At 29.2% G+C, this 20,508-nt stretch overlaps 1 protein-coding gene across 10 annotated transcripts in view; it reads right to left on the minus strand.

Moving 5' to 3' along the window:
- Positions 1 to 1,470: 1,470 nt before the first annotated feature.
- Positions 1,471 to 20,508, minus strand: part of LOC142334128 (signal peptide peptidase-like) — a 67,642-nt gene continuing 48,604 nt past the window's right edge. For 9 of the 10 annotated variants that reach the window (XM_075381871.1, XM_075381876.1, XM_075381874.1 and 6 more), the window contains 2 exons: positions 18,333 to 18,507; positions 9,013 to 12,622 (listed from right to left, as the gene is read on the minus strand). In XM_075381871.1, the coding sequence (XP_075237986.1) occupies positions 12,605 to 12,622; positions 18,333 to 18,507 (193 nt within the window). In that variant the 3' untranslated portion in view covers positions 9,013 to 12,604. Of the gene's footprint in view, positions 1,703 to 9,012; positions 12,623 to 18,332; positions 18,508 to 20,508 lie in introns of those variants that run through there. The other variant, XM_075381868.1, reaches the window with a different exon arrangement.

A 20,508-nucleotide genomic window follows, 5' to 3' on the forward strand; every position in this document is an offset into this window, starting at 1 on the left:
TGTTAAGCATAGATTTATTTTTAAACCAAAATTAATGGGGCCAAACTGTTGTTACCTGAGCATTTAGTTATCCAAGGTATGGTCCGTTTATATAAACTTGACTGAGCAATATTCTACTGCAGTTTAAACAATAATGCTATAAATTAATTAAAATGGTTTTAAAAAATAATATGAAGATGCTACAAAAAAAAAACATCAAATAATTTTCACTTGAGCCCTCTACTCTACCTAATCCTCCCAAACAGTATTTGAATGTGAGGTAATAGAGAGAGAACTAGTACAAACATTTCTGCGAGACGTACCTTAAAAAACTCTCAAAATTGTTGGCCAGATCAATTGTAATCTAGTTAGTTTGCAGCCACCCAACTGTTTGCACAAATGGAGAACCGACTGGAAAAATTATACAGCGAGTTAAACTTTAGCAGAAACATTGCAGAATTTAATAGATTCAAGGTTATGACTGAGGGGTGGAACTCTGTTTCTTTAGAGATTGATGCTGGGATTTCTGAATGTTGTGTTGCTACCACTGGTTGCAATGTAGGTGTTCAAATCGGGTTTTGAAAGGTAATATTTATTTACAACAAGTACGAACAGCATGCATGATTTTAATTGTTTGCGTTCATTTAATTAAGCAAAGATCTTTTAAAACCTAATAAGAACACTAGTGCCTTGTTTAGAAGCAGAGCTGGAACAATCCAGTGGCAGTCTCTGAATTAGCTTAACATAGAGCAAAAGGTGCAGTAGGAATGTTTTTTTTCTTGTCTATAAAGATTCAGTAAGCCACTGACTGGTAGGAACTTTCACATTTTGGTAGGAAATCTGATGAGAAAATAATAATACCTGATAATGACCCTTTCCAGATGAATCGCACAAATGAAATTAATGCGCATCAGTTTTTAAGCCCTGAAAATCAGGACCGCTAAAAAATCAAAAGTATACAAAAGTATTGGTATATAGTCCCGACTTAATTTTCTGTTGTAACACAATATATTTAATTGAGAAATATCTTGAAAATCTTTGTACAGCTTTCTAAGTAAAGTAAAAGTGCAGGCGACGGTCCTAGTTCTTGCATGGAACAAATGTAACTTTAAAAATATTTTTATAGGTTAGTTTCAATAATTATAATAAAGATTAAGCGAACGTAATTTACTATACAACATAAATGCAATATACATTACAAGCATTATGTAAATTTCCAGAGAAGAAAATAAATTATACATAGATAACATTTCCGCTTAATAACTTTATCATTATCATAACCTCTACAATATGTCACTGAAATAGTTTAAGATAAATATGAATTATTAACACAAGTAATCTGTCTTTATCATGATATGAAAAATAAATTTTAACTTAAGATTGTATACATATTCTTTTCTGACAGAATCACTTCTACTTAAAAATATTAAATGTTTAAAATATACAAGAAAAGTAAGTGTGTGTGTTTATATTTAAAATATATAGGCAAAATCATTTAAAAAATTATATAATTGTACTCAGACACCATCATGTATAATTACATTCAAAATTGTTTTACACTTCATGTCGCTAAATGCATTATTTGAATTTACAATAAAAACCTTTGAACAACTAAGTTTCATTAAAAATATCTATAATTATTGGTGGTGCTAATACAGGTACTGTAGTAAAGTTGAATTCTCCAGCAGATTAGCAGTTAACAATAATGGCATGCTTGATATTCCTGTAAATAAAACCATTAAGTTAAAGCCAATCCATGAACACAACATAAGTTATAATAAAAGTAGGTACAGAACTAGATATATAAGTAAATAAAATAAATAATTATACTGAATTGTACTAAATACTAAATTATACTAAAAAATAAATAAGTGTGTAAGAAATAACACACACACACATAAAATTTATAACAAACCAATTATGTTTATCAAACTGATATTTGAATAACGGTACTTCTAGAACTAAAGTAAATAACTGTTTTCCAATTAGTTTCCTTCAAATTTCTTAAAATTTGTTAAGATATTTTAACAGCAACATATTTTTTCCGTCAATATATTTCAGAAAAGTTTTAACGACTAAAGATTTAAGTTCTCCATTTATTTATTTACAGCAACCACCTAAAATTAAGAATAGTTTACGACGGTCTACTTAGGTTAAGAGATGGCTCTAAGAAGATACATGAGCTATTTTATAGAGTTATATATAGAGCTATATATTTTATATAAATTTTTATATTTATTGTTATATATTTTATATAGAGCTATTTTTTCTGTTTTATGTTAAATATTATGAAAACTGCAGGAAATGCAGTTCTGTGATCAATTTTATTTGATTTTTGAGGTTAAAAGTCATACAAAACCATCCGGTTTAATGCCAGAAAGTTTCAGTATGAACTCATTTCACCAGGAAAACTGAAATACAGGAAAAATCTTTCACTAGCTGTAACTCTATAACAAAATGTTTTTTAGATATATGTTTGTATCAACGTTCTCAAGTAGAGCTTATTTCAAACTACAGTATATATATTTTTTTGAAAGATTTATTGCATCCTTGCACCAGTAAGACAAATACATAAAATCTGTATCCAAGAAAATATGCCATAAAGGAATATCTAATGTAACTGCTCTGGTTAAATCCATCAATGTAAATCGCTTCACCTTATAAAGAAGTATCTTTATTGCAGAAATTCTGTAATACTACACGCTTATTGTCTGTTTTTCTTATAACTAATCACCTAAGTAAATATACTAATGAACAGTAAATGTAGCATTATTTAGTTTCATACTAAGGAAAGATAAAACAAACATTCCCCGAGCTTGAATAATCATAAAACTAAATTAAATGGGAATCTGTGGATTAAAAACAAAATCACACAGAAGATGCTAAGATTGTCCCTTTATGATGCATGTAAATAATTATTGGTCAGACTCGACCAGAGAGGGAAAGGCTCACCATTCTTCATTAAAGTGCTTACTATTTGACTAGACAGGAATGATCTGGTAGCAAATCAAATAAAATTTTACGAATGGTGATCCAACATCCCAAGAATTGTACACTCTGAGGAGTAAACTACTAATTGAATTTAGACATTACCAAGATTCAGTAAAATTTAAGTACACATTTCATCTGCACCCCAAAAGCTGTTACTGTAAATATTATGCTGTTACTTGTTAACCTATCAAAATGTCTTAAACACTGAATTTTGAGTTCTCTAACACGCTTAATTCAGGCAATGCATTCATACTGAGATTTTTTTGTTAATTTAGATAATTTCACCTTATGACTCATTCATAAATGAAGTTTTGAAGCAAACGTTTTGCAGCTGTCGATGGATATAGGCTGTTAAATCATTTACATATAATGAACACATGAAGGTGGTTTTTAATAAATTTTATAGTGTTGTTTACAGCCAAAGAAAATAAAATTATAGAACATCAGTACTTTAAGGTACATTTTCCAGTGTAAATGGTTCTGAAGTTAAAAACATTGTTCAAGGAATCTTACTATGAACCCCAGAAAATTGCCATCTACATCCTATTCTTTTAAGATGCGCAGCATATCTAATCAGCAAGTCAACTTGTAAGCCTTTTCAGAATTGAAGAAGACAGCAAACGTGGCACTGGGATTCAAAGTAGCCAATAAAACATTCTGCTTCAAGAGTAATTCAGAGATCCAAGGGAGATCTAGCACTTCAAAAGATGGTGTAAACCAGTTTCCAAAATCCGATCTGTGTATCGATCTGAAGTTGAAAGTAAGATCAGCATTATTAAAAAAGAATGATCACATTTTCGAGGAAAAGATTTGGAGTCCCGCTATATGTTTTGTACGTATAACTGTTATTGCCCCAGATGGTATATTCCAGATATGGAGATTATCTACCTCAGGGCATTCTTTTTATTATTTTAAGTGTAGAATTAACTACTGGTAATTTAAAGAGAATGAAAAGATGATTGTCATTTTCTTTAAATTGCCCTTTAAAGAGCAATTTAAATGATTAGATGAATTGTGATTATCACTGATTTTACGTAGAACATGTATTTATTTTAACCTGATATTACAATCTTATTAAATTTTATCTATAATTTAATAATTCCAACAAAAAAAAAAATAATAAAGATCGTTGCTGCTCAATTTTTATAATCTTAAGTATAAATAAAATCTTAAGCGTAATACCATGAAGTTTTATTACATAAAAAAATAATAAAATAAAACAATGCAATATAACCTACTTTTGTTTCTGGTATTAGCTAAATGAATGAATTTTTCACTACTTTTCAAAATTCTTTAATTCTCTGAAACAGTTAATTTCATTATGATATCATAATATCAGAGGGTGGGAGAGAGAGAGAGAGAGAGAGAGAGAAAAGTAAAATATCTTGATTTTTGTATCAATTGAATAAAACTGTCCATATATCATCAATATTTAAAGTACAATTAGTTAATTTTTTTTTTAATTTTATTTCTGTTACATTTAATTATATAAACATAAATTCAGTTTGCCATGTGATAACAATTTTTATCTGAAATTTAAAGACAAGAAAAAACTTTTTTATTTGGTAAAATTGACAAAAGTAGGGATAAAGAGATACAACTCCACTAGGACCAGTATTATTAATTTATCATATAAAGCACAAAATAAACCTATAAAAACCATTTGTCCAAGTGTGCCTCCATAAAGTTCTCTTGCATGGACTTGATACAACTCGATCTTTGATGTGAACTGTTACTACATTAACTCACAAATTCAATAGTATGTAGTTATCTAACTAAATAGAAATAGCTTACATCATTTTTATAGATCACCACAGGTGATCGATAAAAATATAATATCAAACTTGGTTTTAATTATTAAATAATTCATACTTAACATCTTCTGGTAAAACTATTCCCGTACTGGGAGGTTAGGTTAGGTTTATGTCTGAGATGCTAATTTATAAGACATGCCACTTGCACTGGAACCATCAGGTTGTGAAGTATGAATGTATGTACTAATTCTTTAATTAACTTTCATATTTAATTGAAAGTTATTTTTGTATTTTTATAGAGATATCGAAGCTTTATTACATGTAGTCAAATCAAGCCTTGGTTCAGGAGTACTAGCGATGCCGATTGCATTTAAAAATGTTGGCCTTCTGCAAGGGTTTTGGGAACTATATTTGTCGTTTTACTTTGCACACGTATAAATTATCATTTTATCGTTCCAGATTCATTAAAACTTGGTTTAAACTTCATCCTTCATTTTCTATAAAAGTGTCTCTTCCATTCAAAATATGTGGAAGGGTTAATATCATAAAATAATTCAGCAGTATGTTGAATATTTACAGTTTATATACAAATACAATATATAGAACTATGTAGAAAAGAAAGTAATTTACGAGCAATCTGGTAATAGCTGTAATTATTAAAGAGAATGAATTAATAATTATTTAATTAATTACTTCCTGGTATCATTGTTTTTATTATATGGAACACAGTTAATACAGTGAAACTCCGTACAAGAATAGCAATCACAGAGACAAAAAATATTCCATCAAGTGAATCATTTCAATCTCTGGTGTAGGGCGATGCCGAACTCAATATAAATGTGTTCACATAATTATAATAATGATTTTATTTTTAACGTTTCTTATTTGCGATTAAAAAAATATTTTAGCTCAGCAAAGATAGAAAAAAACAGTAAAAATAAATAAAAAATGTTAATTTATTAACCGCTTCAGAATTATCAGTTTTAATTATTTTGAGAAAAGGTGAAACCACAGACAGATTAATTTAATTAATAACTTGAAACTTGAATTCTTGAAACAAGCAGACCCCTCTTTTTTGCTGGCCACAGGTCATAATTAGACGCGAGTGTTAATAAGTTGTTTTAAGTGGAGTTAAATAAAATTTAGTTCTAATCATAAAATGTGTGTTCTGTGTTAATATATTTACTATGTTTTTCACCTGTTAAAACTTATCCGCAACTTAATTTACTGTTGTAGGAATAATACTTTAGTATCTATAATTCAGCCTACTTCATTTTAATTGTATACATGATTCATTATATCCCTTACAGAATTGAGGTAATTTGTATAATATTGTTTCAATACAGAAAGACATGTTAATTTGTTGTTATACACTAACCCAGTCTTTATCATGGTTATAGCGCTTGTAACATAAGTTGCAAGAATGACCGATTACGGTTTTCTCTGAGATAATGATTTCTACATAGCGTTAATTCCTGTGGTGCAGTGTTGTCTGTAGGGCTGAATATCATCTGCATTTTGGTAAGTTTAGCAGAACGATATGATACAACATATTTGACCAATGAAGAAGACAACATGAAGTCTCACTCAATTTTAAAGGTAAGCCTTAATTCAATTTATAATTTTGTTAAAACAAAGTTACATAGAACTAAATAAATAGAACTGTCACCAAAAATAAAATTTAATAACTTGTTGCTTACTATATTCCAGAATATTCAAAAACTAAATTATCTATATTTAAATTTCCTCATTGCCGAATCAATAGTATACATTTATATATAAGAAAAAAATTGCCAGTTTTTTATTTCCCAGATAAATAGAACATAAATTATACTTTCAGGTAAAATCATATCAGAAAATGTGTTACACACTTAAAAAAAAATATTTAGGATATGCAGAAACAGTTGAAGCAGTATTTATGTCATCGCCACATGAAAGTGTCAAATCTTGTGCATCATTAAGTAGGCGAGTTGAAACCTACATTTATTAAAATGTATTATATTAAATATAAAAATATATTATATTTATTAAATTATATTACGCTAAAATCTGAACAAAATTAATTTAAAACTCACTAATTTTATTTGTTAAATGAGGAAGATACTTTCAAATAAATCATGTAATTCTTTCTGTTACGATTGTTTATTATAAATGATTAATACTAAATGATAAATTATTCCACTGATTAGATCTCAATGAAGGTAGTGCTTATCTGTAAAAACTTACCCACTTTATCAAGCAACATGAAAAGTTACATGGAGTTTAATTTGTTGGGAAAAGTTACAAAATAAAATTACACATAGCTCGTTTTTGCCAAAAGAATTGGACTTTATTTTTTGACAGAATGAAATCAGAATTGTATAACCAACCATATTTATAAAACTGCATAAATACATTATCACATTTTAATACTTTGTTAAGACTGCACAAAATCTACATGTGCGAAATTTATATACAACAATCCTTAATTTAAAGGATTATATAATAATAATACCTTATTATTTAACAGACAATCACTGTTAATATCACTAAGATATTAATGAAAAACATTATAATCTTTCTTAAAATAAAATATCTTACACTTGCACAAAATGTAATCTCACAATCGTGAATTTTATATATGTCTACATAAATTCCTTTGATTTCAATGCAACATTCCAAATTATAAAGAAGAAAAATCACAAACATAATTTTTGACATGCAACAAAGATTCATATGTATGACTTCAAAAGATATTACAAAGATTCATACGGATTATAATATGACAAAGAGTAGAGCTCACACAACAAAGATTCATAAGTATGATTGATTGATTCATAAGTATGATTCATAACGTAACAAAAAATATTCACAGAGTTAAACATAAATCCATTCAGGTGTTCAATTCTTTAACACATTATGAAATGTTCACATACACAATGGCTGCTTAACACAAACTCGAGAAAAATATGTATCAAAAATGTTTTTTACATAATCGTGTCATATACATATAAAATTAAATGAAATGAGAAAAGATGAACATGTGTAATTATGAATGTGAAAAAATCAATACAACAATCTCAAAATATTTTTCTTTTTTTTAATAATTAAAAGTTCTTATTATTACTATTTAAGATGTAAACACATGAAATAATACAGAGTTAAATCTTAAAAAATAATCAATACAGAAGCATAAATGAAAATCAGCTGAGCATATATTTATATGTATGTTGAATGGAATGCATAAATTTCAGTATTTGAAAAACTTCTTAATTATAATTAAAATTTTCATCTACAACGGTTCACCAATTTATTTAAAAAAAGTATAATGAGACACTCTCTTATAAGTTGAATTAAAGCTGATTTAATATTTTCATATTTAATTGTGGAATTAAAACAAAAACTGTAATCTGGTTTAAAATAATCCCAAATTGGTGATTTTGGAATCAGCTTATAATACGATTCAAGATATGTGCAACTAAGAAATCTGCTGTGACTATGTCAGTACCTATCTCATAAGACAGTAATATCTTCTAATTGATATTAAATATAAAGAATTTTTTGTAGAGTAGAACCATAAAGACACATTATTTTTACACTCGTATTTAATAGTTTTACTGTGTTGATGAAAGTTATAAATACAAAATAAAAGATGAAAAAAAAATTACTCTGATATAAGTACAAAACTCAATTATTTTTCACAAAAAAAAAATTTTTATAAATGCGTGGTTATTTTTAAAACTAATTTAATATACGTCCATTTTTAGTTACTTTTTTTTTTTGTATGGAGAACTAGAAATTGTAAAATTGTAGTGAAAACTGTTTGGTAAAGCAGTTGTGATTTACAACTGTTTATGAGAGAATCATACAACTGATTATCAGAGAATTTGTTTCAATTTCTTCATGAATCTTCTAGGTACTTTCCATTTTTCTTTATCTCAGGAAAACCAGCGATTAAATAATTTGATAATATATCTGTTTTTTTTTTGTTTCTTTACCATTTCCAGCTTTCAGTCGTGCTTAAAATTAACACCTTTATTTGTCATCTAAAATAGGATTAGGGAATATACATGCTATCCTTTTGTGCATCAAATCGATGAACTTCATTAGTCATGTTGTAAAATTTACATTATTTTTTCTACATAAGTTTTTTACTTTGTACTATGTTTATTTACTTTTATTTTAATGATTACAAAACTTGACTAGTGCATTCAATCTTTAATGAAATACCATTAATCTATCAATCTAACAATAATTTAAGATATAATGCTAAAATTCTATGAATGGTACTGTTGGGAAAAATTACAAAATAAAATGACACAGCTCGTTTTTGCCAAAAGAATTAAACTTTATTTTTTGACAGAATAAAATCAAAATTATATAACCATATTTATAAAAACTGCATAAATACATTATCACATTTTAATACTTTAAGACTGCACAAAATCTCCATGTACGATATTTATATACAACACTTAATTTAAAATATAGGTAAATTTGTTTGTTACCTTTAATATTTCTTTTACATACACAAAGTATATCATTAAATTACCTTATTATTTAACAGACTATTACTGTACAATGAAAAACATTAATATCTTGCTATTCAGTTACGCAAAATGTAAGTCTCACAATTGTGAATTTTATATATGGCTACATAAATTCCTTTTACATTAATGGAACATTCTAAATTATGAAGAAGAAAAATCACAAACATAATATTTAAAAGATTTTTTGCCATAAAACAAAGATTCATACGTATTAAACATAACAAAAAATATTCGCAGAGTTAATTCAAAACATACACATAAATCCATTCAGATGTTCAGTTTTCTAACAAGAAAATTATAAATCTATTATCTTAGATATTTTTACAGCTATGACAGAGCCGAAAATAATGCTGTAAGGTCTGTACCTTACAGACCTTTTAAATTATAGACAATTTTTTCCAATTATGTTCAATGGTAACAACTGTAATGTATATTTCATAAAAGAAAAGGTTCATCTTTAAATAATTACTTAAATAATCACTTAAGTTCTTTACTTACTGTTCTCGCAGAATAATTATTTTATGTTAACACAAAGAGAAGCATATTTATATTAACACTTGAAACAAAACGAAATGTTCACATCACTAACCGATGTTCACACAATGGCTGCTTAACAACTTGTAAAATTATGAATCAAATGTTTTTTTTAACAATTAAAAGTTTTTATTAATTATTTAATATGTAAACGCATGAAACAATATAAAGTTACTAAATCTTAAAAAATAATCAAAAAATAAATCACAATAAAGAAGGCATAAATGAAAATCAGCTGAGCGTATATTTATATATTATGTTGAAGGGAATGCATAAATTTCAGTGTTTGAAAAACTTCTTAATTAAAATTTTCATCTACGATTTAATACTGTTACTATAAAAGAAAATTTTATTTGAAATAAATTGGTGAGAAAACGGTTCACCAATTTATTTAAAATAGACAAAAAAAGTATAATGAGACACTCTCTTATAAGTTGAATTAAAGCTACTTTGTGTATTGGAGTAAACAGGTACGGTTGACACATTTATTCAATTTACAATTGAATATTGTGCAGGTGAAAAATAAGTTGCTCATTGAGTTCTTTACATGGTATAAGTGAATATTAGATATCGTTATTATGTTACACATTTAAACAGCAATCAGAAAAAAAATAAACCTCTATAAAAAATTATAGAAACTCGGCTTCAGTACCATAGAGTTTCTTAGCTTATAATGTCTCCTTTGTCATAGCCACAACAGTATCCATCAAGATATCTAAACCAGAGGTATATATATGCTCACGTGGAATTTGGTAAGAGGAGAATGACATAGCCTTTGCTTCAAAGCAATTATATAATTACAAAGCCCAAAGGATCGCTGTAGTCAGATCACTAGAGGGAAATTATTTAAGTAAAAATTGATTTTAGTAATTTATTGATAACATAAGCGTTTATTGTAAAACGATCTCAAAGAAAATCCAAATACTTAGTCTTAATGTTATTTAAATGATACGCTAACTTTCTACAGGGAACATCAAATTTTCTTAAGCCGCCTGTAGAAACGTAAACTAGATCTCTATAACAAATTGAGATTTACCATCGACAGCATATCCCATTGAATAAAATGTGTCTATATATAAAAGACGTATTTTCAAAGTAAGGTCAGTTTTGAATTTGCCTCCTGTACAGGTGATTTAAATAGATGGCGCTTGCGTAATTAGTTAATTCAATCGATATTCAGCTGATAGCAGCAATAGCTAGTCATTTTGATGTTAGTTGTTTATATTAATCCGTTTATAATGATCGTTACAATTCCTGATTCTTAATGGCAAAAGATAATTCTGCGCCAAAGGTGTACAAGGAAATCTGTAACGTTTAAGGGCCAGATATTATAAGTGACGGAAAAGTAAAACAGTGGTTCCGTTTATTTCGAGAAGGATGAACGAACATTCACGATGAAGAACTGAGCTGTCTGTGATAACAGATGATTTGATTGAAGAATTTGTCGAAAATCAAGCGCCATGAAAACCAGCGCTTTTCCGCCATCAACGTTATCTTTGATGTTTCAAGATTTTTGATTTAGATCTTTTTATCTTAAATTTTTTTCGGATGTTTGAAGTTTTGATTAAAAAAATTGTGTGCCGGATGGATGCCGAAGATGTTAATCGACACGTACAAGGAAAAACTATCGTAGCACAGCGCACGATTTGTAACATTAAAAAATGAAGGTGATTGATTATTTGATTCCTTTGTTACCGGAGAAGAAAGCTAAATTTGTTATTTGAATGTCCAGAAAAACAGCATTCGATGCGATGGTGACATTCACTATCTCCTAGACCAAAGAAGTTCAAAGAACGTTCAGTAAAGAAGGTTGTCTGTTTTTGGGACAAAAAGGGTGGTCTAGCGTATTAACTTAGCGATTACGGAACCGTTGTGAACTCGCAAATACATATTAAAAATGTTAAAAAAATCTTAGAACTGTAAAGGACGAACGACTGCGGGATTTTATTTCAGGAGTAAGTTATAAAAGAATTACCTCACAGCTAGCTTTTACTGTATATTAAATTTCTTTTGAAAAATCAGTCTTTGTTGATTTTTAAAATAGGATTTATACAGAGTGATTCCAAATTGCAGGACAAACTCTCAGGAGATAATTCTATAGCCAAAAATAAGAAAAACATTGTTCATATAAAACAGTTCAGAAAACAAATTCCTTAGCGAGTTTCGGCTCGTGAAACATTTAGCCCTGCTTTCTACTCCCTCTGTGAAATTAAACTGTAATAGAATTCTTGGCGTACAAATTGAGGGGTAAATTTGGTACTTCCTAAATCGAATAAAATTCCTAAAATCGAGGTCGATTTAGGAATTTTTATTCCTAAATCGACCTCTATCTCACTTAGGTTTTATGAAAAACCTAATTAAACGTTTTTTATAAATTAAAAACTTCTAATTAAATTTTAACTTCTAAAATTTGTGTTTAATTTCAATAAACATTGTTTACATCAATTTTCCCACAATTAAATTCTCTACATTAAATTCTCAAAGTTAACTAGAATATATATATATATATTAACTATATATAGAAAAATAACAGTTATTGCATTTACTCCAAAAATAATTATTTCAAACATTATAGACAAAAAAATTACATCACCGATTAAGTTCTTTGCTATGATTTTGCTAAAATTCATGATTATTAAAATTGATGGATAAATTATGAAGTGTATGAAACTTATATTACTATAATTAATTACTATAATTAAAGTGCTGTCTAGAGGGAAAAAATATTTCAGAAATACTCTGTAATTTGCTCATTATTCTGGCTTATCTCTTACAAAGTATTTTCCTGTACTGTTACTGCATTACTCTGAGCATTTTTCACAGTCTGTAAGCTTCCTGAAACAGATATAAAACACATTAGGTGCATTAGTAAAAGTTTTTTTTGTTGTTTTAAAACAGCAGTATTAAAAAAGTTAAGTATGGTTTTGCAAAATGAAAGTATATTTTTTTACAAGAGATAGGAGAATTGAGGTACAAAATTTACATCACATCTCATAAATTTATATATAAGTTAATACATGAGCATGTGAAACCTCCTTGATGTTTTGGTTTCCAAACCGTAGTTGTACTTTTGGACAATTACACCTTTTGAAGTTGTAATTTTGCACCGATCACTTTCAAATTGTTCCCTAAAAAAAAAGTCAAGTTCACTAACTGCCAAAATCGGACCATGAGGATAAAAATGGTGAGGATTATTCAAAAAAAAAAAAAAATATCGCTCTAATTTTAAAATATCAAATTGGTTGAAGGTTCCTACTATTCTTTGGGTAAGGCTAAAACTTATGTAAGTAAAGTCTTTGGATATCATCAACCATTGGTTCAAGGGGTGGAAAGAATGGGTTTCGAATACCCCCCCCTTAATAGGCACAATATCGAATGTTTAAAGTGGTCGTTCTTTAAACATTACCTAAAACCTTTGTCTGAAACAATTTTTGATATGACCAACTCTTACGGTTTGGGATGACCAAAACGTTGTAGGAATTGCAAATGGGGCTTGTCTTATGCTAAACATCTGAAACTTTTTCACTACAACCATTGTCGTGTTGACTAAATTTGAAATTTTTCTTAATTTTAAGTTGGAAATCTTTTCCCTACTTAGCACTGATGAAATATCTACCTCCGCCTTCCGGCGTGCTGAAAGGATTTTTTACATTAATATTAATCTCCACTTCACTGGTTTAATTTCATCACACAGCCCAGTTTTTAAAAAAAATAAGTACAAAATAACGATTCTACATTTTATAGAATCAATAATAATTCTATTATGACATCAATAACAATAATAAACATATCAGAAACACAGAACAGTCTATATAATTTTTTTTTTTAGTTTTGAAAACATATAAGTTTTATGTTTCGATATAAGTTAAACAAATCGTCAAAAAATAACACTTGTACAAGTTAGCACTTCAATATTATTGTATATTTATGGTAGAATGTCATCAAATTTGCAGCAAACGGTGTTAGATAATTGTTAAACGTCACTTTCCATTTAAATGTATTTATAAAATTAAAAACATTTTTAATATTATGTGTTTTAAGTTTGTTCATCATTTGATATATCTGTACCTCTGAACGAGGATATGTAGGTCTATTTTTCATGATTAGTATTGTTCATTGGCCCTATTTGGAAGCAAAGTACTTTTTGTGTGTTAAAAAGTACTTAACTAAAAGTAGAAAGCATAAAAATATCTTATGTCCATTCAGTAAGATAAACAGAACTATCCTATGATATGTTAGGTTTGTTTGGTTCAAAGCAATATATAATATTCCTTTCCTAAGTCCAGTTCCCACTAGGGATATCACTTTTGTCCTAAACAGAGGTTGTGTTATGTCTACCACTATTGCATTTATGTTTGAATTAATGCAGTGTCTAACCTAGCTGTTTATGTATATTATGATGAATTAGTTGAATTATGATGAATTTAGTTCTTATCTGAACTGCTTTGGACAAAAGGTAAGGTTATTACTATAGTCTTTAATTATTAAAAAGTTAATAAAGTAAACATTCTAACCTAACACCTCTTCAGGCTGATGAGAAGCTTTATAAGCTATTAAAAGATTTGATCCACCTAAGTTTTAATTATTTAGTGGTAGTTTTAACATGAACTTTTGTAGACACAGAATATTTATATCATATCGATTTAATTTTCTTTTAACCGTAACCTTACATTTTCTTATTTGTATGTCTTACTACCAGGGGTTTTAATTATAAATAATTTTTACAAAACTAATAATAAGAATAAATAAAATTAGTTAGAATTCATAATCATATTAAGTTAATGCAAGGCATTAGTGATAAAAATACCATTAAAAACAATAACACCTCATACATAGCTGTAAATTCTAAATGAGAGATAGTGTTCTCTTCTAATGAATTTAAAATTGAACTTCATCAATTCAAGAACTACTTGATGCAAGAAAAAACAGCTCGAATCATGCAGTCGGTTAATTGGGCTTCAAGATCAAATAATGTATTAATCTTTCAGCAGTTGATTAGTTTTAGTTTACGTTTTATTGCAAAGACTAGGGAAAATGGGGAAAAAATTGGGAAAACAGCTGCATTTCCCTTTAGTACATTCTTCTACTGATGAAGGTGATGAAGAGAAAAAGGTGTATGCATTTTTGAAGACAGATAATAGCGACTACTTTAATGATTCTGGAAACAAAAATAGGCTATTAACAATAATTATCAGTTTGATAGTAATCCAAATACCACTGAAGTCTAATGTATTTCACATATGACAAAATGGGTCGCAGGTTATTATTGGCTATGAATTAAAAGGTATTCAAGAAATACAATCATTCACTTCAGAGGATGATTCGATTGGTGATCTCAATAATTTGCCTTGCAGTAGCTTTAATCTACTGCCAGGCTCTGATATCTCTTTTATTGAAAATTAAAAGTGTTTACCATGTGAAAGCCATGAAGAGCTTGTGGTGTCTCATGTAACACTAGTTAATGAAAAGATTGAAAATGTTACAAAATTTGTGCCATATTCCAATTCTGATATGAGTCATCATGTAGGTCATGAACCTAAAGAGAGAGAGAAATGCTACTTTTTGGATTAAAATGTCAGAAAAGGTAATGTTTGTGAGGTAATGTTCAACGGGAAAGCTAGGAGCAAGTCGTGTTACTGGCCCTGGCTGTAAACAGGATTGCAGAATGAAACGTTCTTGTTGATAAGTGAGGTTGACAGGAAAAATATTTGATAAATTTTGGTTTTAAGACAAGTCTTGGGTTATGAAAAGACAGTACATTGTATCAAAAATTTATTCATCAGGACCAGTACCCAGAAGAGGAATGCAAAATTGTAGTAGAGAGGATCAAAGGAAAATGACAAATGTATACAGGGCGTTTCATAATGTCCTTCAGAGTTTCAAAAATTCATTAACAAAAAACTATTTCACTCATAAGAATAAAACAAGTTCTGTACGAAAGAGTAATTCAAATAGTTTTTACCACATACACTTGGCAGTTAGTAAACCATTTGCTCGCTAGGCGTCGACAGTAGAGAAAATGGCTGCCACGGGAAGCGAGAAGTCGTTTTGTGTGTTAGAATTTCACTTGTCAAAGTCAGTAATTTCTATGCAATGTGTGTTTCGGTTGAAATTTCATAAGGAGCCACCAAGTGACAATTCAATTCGTGCATGGTATAATCAATTCAGTGAAACCGGTTGCTTGTGCAAGTGAAACTCAAACCGGTCGTCCATCAACCTCAGAAGTCAATGTCGAACGTGTGCATGCAAGTTTCATTTGCAGCCTGTCAAAATCGACTGCAGCTGCAGGCAGAGAATTAGGAATTCCGAAAACAACACTGTGGAGAGTACTCCATAAACGTTTATTATGCAAATTGTACCGTCTTCAATTAATCCAGCGTCTTTCTGACTGAGATGAAACTCGATTTTTGTTTCCAGTTACAGGAAAAGATGTTAGATGAAGGTTTTGTAAAGAAGATAATTTTCAGCGATGAAGCTACTTTCCATATTAGCGGAAAAGTAAAGGGTCATAACATGCGAGTTAGGAGAACTGAAAACCCACACGCTTATCCCGAACACATTCGGGATTCTCTGAAAGTAAACGTTTTTTGTGCGACCTCTTGTGAGGCAGTGTATGGGCCGTTCTTTTTTATGGAAACGACAGTAACCAGCATGATATACCTGGATATGTTACAATTATGGCTTATGCCTCAGCTACTCAACGACTTCATTTTCCAGCAAGATGGTTGTCCTGCTCGTTTTCATAACGAGGCTTGACAGTACCTTAACACAACATTACCTCAGCGCTGGATAGGACGCACGTCTGAAGAAGACAAACACATTATGCTGTGGCCACCAAGGTCACCAGACCTCACGCTACGTGATTTCTTTCTTGGGGTTACGTGAAAGATAAGGTGTTTATCCCGCCGATGCCACACCATATCGCCGAGGTAAAGGATTGCATAATCAATGCAATCAACTCTATCGAAAATGACATGTTAGAACTGGCAAGAGCTAGACTTTCTTTTGTTGATGTGTGCCGTATCACCAGAAGAGCACATATCGAACATTTATAGATTTTAACAAAAACAGTTTGAGTCCCTGCATCACCTCCTACAACTTTCATTTAGGTTAGTGAAATACTTTTTTTGTACTGAATTTTTGTAACTCGTAAGAACATTATGAAACGCCCTGTATAAATTCTCATTTTTAAATAAAAAAATACATTTCTGTCAGTCTGTTTTGAAGTACTCTACGAATAAGTATGCCGGTGGTGAAGACAGTTTTGAAAAAGGTTTCTGAAAGCAGTATGATGTCATGTGATAAGAAAGGCAAACATGCACAATCGAATAAAATACCACAAACTATATTATTGAAGTAATAAAAGCTCATAAGACAAATACCCAGCTTACGAGAGCCATTATAGTGAAGATAGAATACAAAAAAAATATCGTGGGTATGGATTAAATATACACATAGTGGTTTTTCTTATGCGTGTAATCAAAATGGAAATAAAGTAATGAGGTGGCAAAAGAATGGCCCTTAAAGTTTTTAACATTTTTTTATTAAAAAAGTAGACATAAATACATAGATATAATATACATAAATAAACAGAAATATTAATATAAAGCAATTAATAGAAATAAACAGTCAATATATTTATTTATTTATTATTAAATAAGTGAATGGCTCATGAAACCAATTTAAAAAAAATTATGTCAAATACATAGTTAAATTACTATTATGTACACAGAGTTTAATTAAACACGGAATTTAAAAATTAATACACCATTTATTCCTTTACCGGTTGTTTAGAAAAAAGCTAGATCTTAAGATTCTAAAGTTAAACAAGCAAGACAGTATTATAATAGTTATAAAATAATGTGTGTACATAAAAAAAAAAATTGGGGTTTTCATTCGTTATTATAACTCTTGGATGAGTTTACGGTTGTGTGCTGTATGATGAAAGGTGCTCACATTGAGTACTCGAACTTGTAAGGAAGACTGTAAGTTATCATTCATTTTGGCATATGCAATTCATTATGGTAAGTCAAGATTAAGAGATATTATGGCAGCTTTAAACCCCTGATATTCTTTTTTGTATACTCTATGCATAAAATCATAACACTACTACCAAAAGAGTATAAGTTACACATATATATACATAAATAATATATTTTATATAATATTATATTAGCTTACATTATATTATAATATTATATTTTAATAACAAATTGATTATTGTATTACATATTTCATTTAGGAATATATAATTTCATTATTCGGTGCTTGCTCTTAAACTACAAGTTAAAGAGTCTGGAATAATTAAAAATTTTTAAGATATTAGATAATGAACAGGAAAAAATTAATTACATAAGAAAACATTTGGGAAGAGACAAGGGAAGGAATGGCAAAAGGAATCTGTAGAAGAGGAAATAAAATAGCAAAAAACTATGTAAACATAAGCTTAATAAGGCAGACACAAAATTATTACTATTATTAATCTAAAAAGAAGAACAAATTTAAAATAACTGCTTACGGTAATAACCAGAAGAAACCACATTACCTTTTCACTAAGATACCATGCACCCACTAATGAACAGCAAGCAACACAGAATATATCATGTGATATAAACTTATAGTTAATTAAATCAACCTTCTCATCATCTGTACCTTTGATAAATTGTATGTGAAATGGAATGTTCGGTATTGCTGCTGGAACTAATGAACTAATAACAGGGCTAAAACAAACAATATAAAAAAGATAATAACTAACATATCATCTGAAATCAATGAATGCGTACACACAATAATTCACTCAAACATAAAATATAGCAGAAGTTCGCTTACCAACAAGACTTCAAGAATCAACTTACATTGTTAATGAAACATCAAAAAAATTCAAAAATTCAGGAAAAAACTCCAAGTGGGAGTGTAAGAAATGAATTTTTAATGACTGTCTATATCCTAAATGTTTGTAGTTTTCTAATAGCTTATTAACAAAAAAAAAAGGTGTTCATTTCTGTTGCCTATACAACCACCACCAACATCTTTGAAGGACTTCCATGCAGCTAGTTCACATTCGCTAAGTTTATCGTCAAAAGTTGAGTCCTTAACATGTTGAGTGTCACAACTGTCAATTGGAGCCATTAGGCAGGTATATCAAGAACCATTTTAATCATGGAATAAATTTTACTTAAGCTAGCCTTTCAGTTCTGTTGTTAACCTTTATGTGGCATGTTAATTGAATACTTAAGTGTTATAAAATTGTTTGTGGTCCCAAGGTTTTTCCATTATTTTTGTATTGGCTGATGGTGAAATCCCGGGTCTGTCTTGGTCAAAGAAACAACGATTTAATGTTAAAAAGAAATTATCCATGGAAGAACAAAAACATATTTTGGGAAATGAGTGTAGGAACAGTGAATTTAGTGCCAAAAGTAACTCTGAATATGAATATTTAGACAACAGTGATGTCAAATCGGGTAGTGAAAGCGATTTGAGTGAAGATGAAAATCTTACTGACACTCAAATTAGAAACTATACACAGAGAAACTGAAACCAATGATAGTGGTATTTAGATAACTGAAAATGATATTGTTACAAATATACCTGTAAACCACTTGGCATTCAATAAATAAAAAAGCGATAAGTAATATCGTATGGGTACCGGTCCACTAGAATTAAAAAAAAAAATTGAATTTGTTGAAAATCCTGGTCTTCGTATTCCTGTTCCAATTGAAGGTAAGCCAAATAAATATTTTCAACTATTAGCTGATGATAAGGTTTTTAACTTGACTGTGAATGAAATGAATAATTATACAGAACTCTTAGAACAAAAATTAATCACCCTAAATCTTGTTCATCATGGAAACCTGTGTAACAAAACACAAATTTTGCATGTTTCTGGTACTTGTTTTACATATGAGGAACATTAAAATGAACAGAATAAAAGATTGTTGATGTACCCATCGTTTAATATACCAGCTTTCCATAATTATATGGGCCGGAATAGATTTACAGTGATTATGAGAGCTCTTCATTTTTATAATGAACAAGCAGCAGATAATCGTATTTGTAAGATACAACATTTAATTGATTTTTTAATGAAAAAGTGGCTAATTTGTACTATCCTAAAAAATAATTATATATAGACGAGTAGGGTTTTGTGGCATGGGCGCCACATTTTTGGACAGGATATTAAGAATAAAAAACATAAATACGGGATTAAAAATTTCTTAGATAAGTAATATTTTAAAACCAATACTAATTTTCATAATATTGCACATAAATTAACATTGATTACTACGAGAACCATTAAATCCAGTCGGCACCAAATGGTATGTGTGGCCCTACAGACCAATAGCATCAAGAGGCGTCATACACATATATTGCTTTATAAGTAATATTAGAATAAAAATTCTAGTAAAACCTTCTGTTTTACGCAAATTATTATTACGACTAAAAAAATTAAGTCAAGGTTTCAAAATATTTTGTCAGATCAAGTGGTACTCAACATGTTTAGTTTCTTGATTTGCTAACAGACAAAAATACCCTCCTTGAGTTTACCATTACACAGTTTAGGAAAACTTATTTTTAAATGATTAAATCCTGATCCATCTTTGTCTAGTGCGTTTACAAAATTTTAGTAAAACTAGAATGGAAGTAGCGACTGAAGATGGGGAGGTGGTTGATGGGAAGAACGAGGTTCTAGGTAGATGGAAAAGATATGTGGAAGGACTTTA

This window comes from Lycorma delicatula, chromosome 13 (genome assembly GCF_047948215.1).
Source record: "Lycorma delicatula isolate Av1 chromosome 13, ASM4794821v1, whole genome shotgun sequence".
NCBI classification, from domain to species: domain Eukaryota; kingdom Metazoa; phylum Arthropoda; class Insecta; order Hemiptera; family Fulgoridae; genus Lycorma; species Lycorma delicatula.